At 40.1% G+C, this 4,111-nt stretch overlaps 1 protein-coding gene across 1 annotated transcript in view; it reads right to left on the bottom strand.

The window, feature by feature from the left end:
* CENPU (centromere protein U) overlaps positions 1 to 4,111 on the bottom strand; it is a 35,127-nt gene that overhangs the window by 28,351 nt on the left and 2,665 nt on the right. Inside the window, exon 3 of the mRNA XM_023514910.1 lies at positions 2,941 to 3,058. Coding sequence (XP_023370678.1) covers positions 2,941 to 3,058 — 118 coding nt within the window. The remainder of the gene's footprint in view (positions 1 to 2,940; positions 3,059 to 4,111) is intronic.

Below are 4,111 nucleotides of genomic sequence, written 5' to 3'. Positions count from 1 at the left end.
AATGGGTAAAAAAAATGTGGTACATACATCCAACAGAATATTATTCAGCTTTTAAAAAGGAAATTCTAACACCTTACAACATGAATGAACCTTGAAGAGGTTATGCTAAATAACACAGGCTAGTTATAAAAGTACAAGTATTGTATGCTTCCTTTTATTTACTTATTTATTTTTTTGAGACAGAGTCTCACTTCAGTGCCCCCAGTAGAGTGTACTGGCGTCAGCTCACCCTCTAACTCAAGCGAGTCTCTTGTCTCAGCTTCCTAAGGACAGAACTACAGGCGCCTGCCACAACGCCCAGCTATTTTTAGAGATGAGGTCTCACTCTAGCTCAGGCTGGTCTCGAACCTGTGAACTCAGGCAATCTGCCCATCTTAGTCTCCCAGAGTGCTAGGGAGACTGCCACCTCGCCTGGCCTTATTTTCCATTTTTTTAAGAGATGGGGTCTAACTACATTGCCCACGCTGCTCTCAAACTCCTGGCCTTAAGCAATCCTCCTGCCTCTCTCTCCTCAGTAGCTGGGATTGTAAGCATGAGGTATCAAGTCTGGAGTGCTTCCTCTTACAGGATGTTACTGACATAGCCAAATTTAGAAAGACAGAAAGGAATGATCGTTGCTAGGAGCTTGGGGGAGGGAAGGCCGAGAACGGGTAGCTATTTAATGGGTACAGTTTCACAGTTAGGAAAGATGAAAACATTCTGGAAATGGATGGAGATGATGGTTACACAATGTGAATGTACTTAACTGACAATGAACTACACACTAAAAGTTGGTTAAAATGGGGCAGTTTATGTTATACATATTTGACTACACACACAAAAAAACCACAAGGTACTATTTCATATCCACTAGGATGGCTAAAATCAGAATGCCAGATGGTGACAAGTTTTGACAACCTTGTACAGAAATTAGAACTCTCACCTGTTGCTATGGGAATGACAGTTTCTCACAAAGTTAAAAATACAATTCCTATACTGGTTGCTATAACTCAGTAGTTAGAGAGCCACCTCTGTGAACTGAGAGTGTAGAGTTTGAACCTCACCTGGGTCTGATTAAGGAAAAAAAAAAAAGGAAAGAAAAAGAAAATTCCCACAGGATCCAGCAATTCCACTGCTAGGTATAAAGAACTGAAAACACAAAACTTGTATGTGAATGTTCATGGGATCATCATTCATAACAGTCAAAAGTACACCACATGGATATCACGTGATAAGTAACAAACCATGGTGTGGCCAAACTGGACCACTACTGAGCTATAAAAAAAAATTTTTTTTTTTTTTTTTGAGACAGAGCCTTAAGCTATCGCCCTGGGTAGAGTGCTATGGTATCACAGCTCACAGCAACCTCAAACTCCTGGGCTTAAGGTATTCTCTTGCCTCATTCTCCCAAGTAGCTGGGACTACAGGAGCCCACCACAATGCCTGGCTACTTTTTGGTTGTAGTTGTCGTTTAGCAGGCTGGGGCTGGATTTGAACCCACCAGCTCTGGTGTATGTGGCTGGTGCCTTAGCTGCGTGAGCTACAGGCGTCACCTAAAAATCTTTAGGAATAAAATAGATACACACACAATATGGATAAACCTGGAAAACACTACACTCAGTGAAGGAAGGCAGTCAGAAGAGACCACAGTTTATGTTTCAGTTTATGGTAAAATGTCCAGAAATGGCAAATGTATAATACAGGAAATAGATTTGTGGTTGCCTGAGGAATAGGGGACAGGGAGCAACTGCTAATGGGTACAGGGTTTCTTTTGGGGTGATAAAAATATTCTGGAATTAGATTATGGTAATGGTTACACAACTGTGTCAATATTCTAAAAACCAAAGAACTGTAAAAGGCAGAATTTTGGGTGGGTGAGGTGAAGTCCTACCTCTCTGGGAGGCCAAGGTGGATGGATTGGTAGAGCTCACCAGTTCAAGAGCAGCCTGAGCAAGACCCCATCTCTAAAAAATAGCTGGCTGTTGTGATAGCTGCCTGTAATACCAGCTACTTAGGAGGCTGAGGCAAGAGAATCCCTTGGGCCCAAGAGTTTGAGGTTACTGTGAGCTATGATGCCACAGGGGCAACAAAGTGAGACTCTCAAAAAAAAGGCAGAATTTTAAGTGAATGACATCTCAGTTTTTAAAATTATGGGGTTTCTTTCATATTCAGATCTTTTGGATTTAGATTTTAGATAAGTAATTGAAACATTTTTATCAAGTCATAATAAAAGATATATTCTGGGGATGGTTACTTCTCTTATTTTACCTTATAAATGTATTATTTTATTAACCAACAATTAGACTAAAAAATTTCAGAAGTCAAATGAAAATATGAGAGAGTACATAAGTTTTCAAACTTTTTAAAAAACTTATTCTAGCAAACATGTCTGACTGCTGTTGTTCTAGATGAGGTGGCACTTAGCACTTTCTGCATTACTTTTAAGCTCTGGTGTGGCCAGTGACACATAGAGACAGCAGCAGTGCACCTGGGCAAGTCATATACCCCTGGACAGCCAGACACCAATCCTTTCACCTCATACTCCCAAGAACACAGGTGACACTCTCCTGCTGGCTTTTCCAAAGCAGTCCCTTGCCTCAGTGAGCTGAAGACAGGAAAATTACCCTTACTCTTCTCCTCCCTATGTTAGTGGTTCTACCAAGAGGTAGAATGAAGTGAGAAATATATTTTATATCCTTCCTGTTACAAAGCACTATAGTGAGTGACCTTATATGACTGGATTGTTAACAGATGCTGCTAGAAGAATTCTACTTTGATAGTTTTCCTGGTTTCAATGTACCTAAAAGTGAGAATAATTACTTCAAATTATAATGTACTCCTAAGGTGTTTATATGCAAACAAGTGATTTTTATGTTTGAAGACATTTCTGTATTTTTACTATACCTAGCCTAAGTTTTGCTCCTTTAAAGTCATGTTAGGATAAAGATTTCAAATACTAACCAAAGGTTTCATAAGGTTCTTCATCTTTCTCAATTTCATCCAACCTGCCAATCTTTGAGCTATCAGAATTATCAGGAAAATCAAACGCATCAGGAGGCTTGCACTTTGGATCAGTTTTCTAAAAGAGAATAAGGTCAAAGTCACTGAACTGCCTCTCACAAGCAAAGAATATTACAAAGCTGATTTTTAACAAGGATATTCTTGTTATCACGTCTGCCTAAAGAAGCAATTCTTATGCATGAAACAATGGATATACCAATGACCCTGACTGGGTCATTACACAATGTACATATATCAAAACATCAAATTCTATCCCACAAATATGCACAATTACAATGCATCAGTTTAAATCAATGAAAGAATCAATCCTTAACTCTTCTTTAAGGCACACAGACTCCTCTGAAAATTTAAAGCAGGGTTTGGGAAACTGTTTCTCTAAAAGACCAGAGAGTATTTTAGGTTTCGTGGGCTCTTGGTTGTACCCTAACTAACTCTGCCATTGCAGTGTGAAAGCAGACAGTGACAATGCAAAAAGAATGTGCATAGATGTGTTCCAATACAATTTGACTTACGGATAGTGAAATTTGAATTTCTTATCATTTCCATACAATGAGATATTTTTATTTTATTTCCACCATCTAAAAATATAAAAACCATTCTTAGCTTGCATGGCTGCAAAAAGAACAGTTGGCAGGGTAGGTGGCTCATGCCTGTAATCCCAGTGCTTTGGGAGGCCAAGGCAGGAGGATAACTTGAGTTTGAGACCAGCCTGGGCAACACAAAGAGATCATGCCTCTATAAAAATTTAAAAATTAGCTGGACATGGTGGCAGGAGCCTGCAGTCCCAGCTACTCAAGAAGCTAAGGTGGGAGGATCACTTAAGCCCAGGAGCTGGAGTCTAGAGTGAGCTATATTCACGTCATTGCCCTCCAAAATGGACAACAGGGTGAGACTCTATAAAGAACAAAAACATAAAAAAATAAAAAGGGCAAGCTTGATGGCTCATGACTATAATCCCTGCACTCTAGGAAGCCGAGATGGGTGAACCGCTTGAGCAAGAGTGTGACCCTACCTCTACTAAAAATAGAATAACAATCAGGGCATCGTGGCAGGCACCTGTGGTCCCAGCTACTCAGGAGGCTGAGGCAAGAGGGTTGCTCAAGCCTTAGAG

Source organism: Otolemur garnettii, unplaced genomic scaffold (assembly GCF_000181295.1).
Source record: "Otolemur garnettii isolate 467f Iridium unplaced genomic scaffold, OtoGar3 scaffold00061, whole genome shotgun sequence".
Classification (NCBI taxonomy): domain Eukaryota; kingdom Metazoa; phylum Chordata; class Mammalia; order Primates; family Galagidae; genus Otolemur; species Otolemur garnettii.
This window is presented reverse-complemented; position numbering and strand designations above follow the sequence as displayed.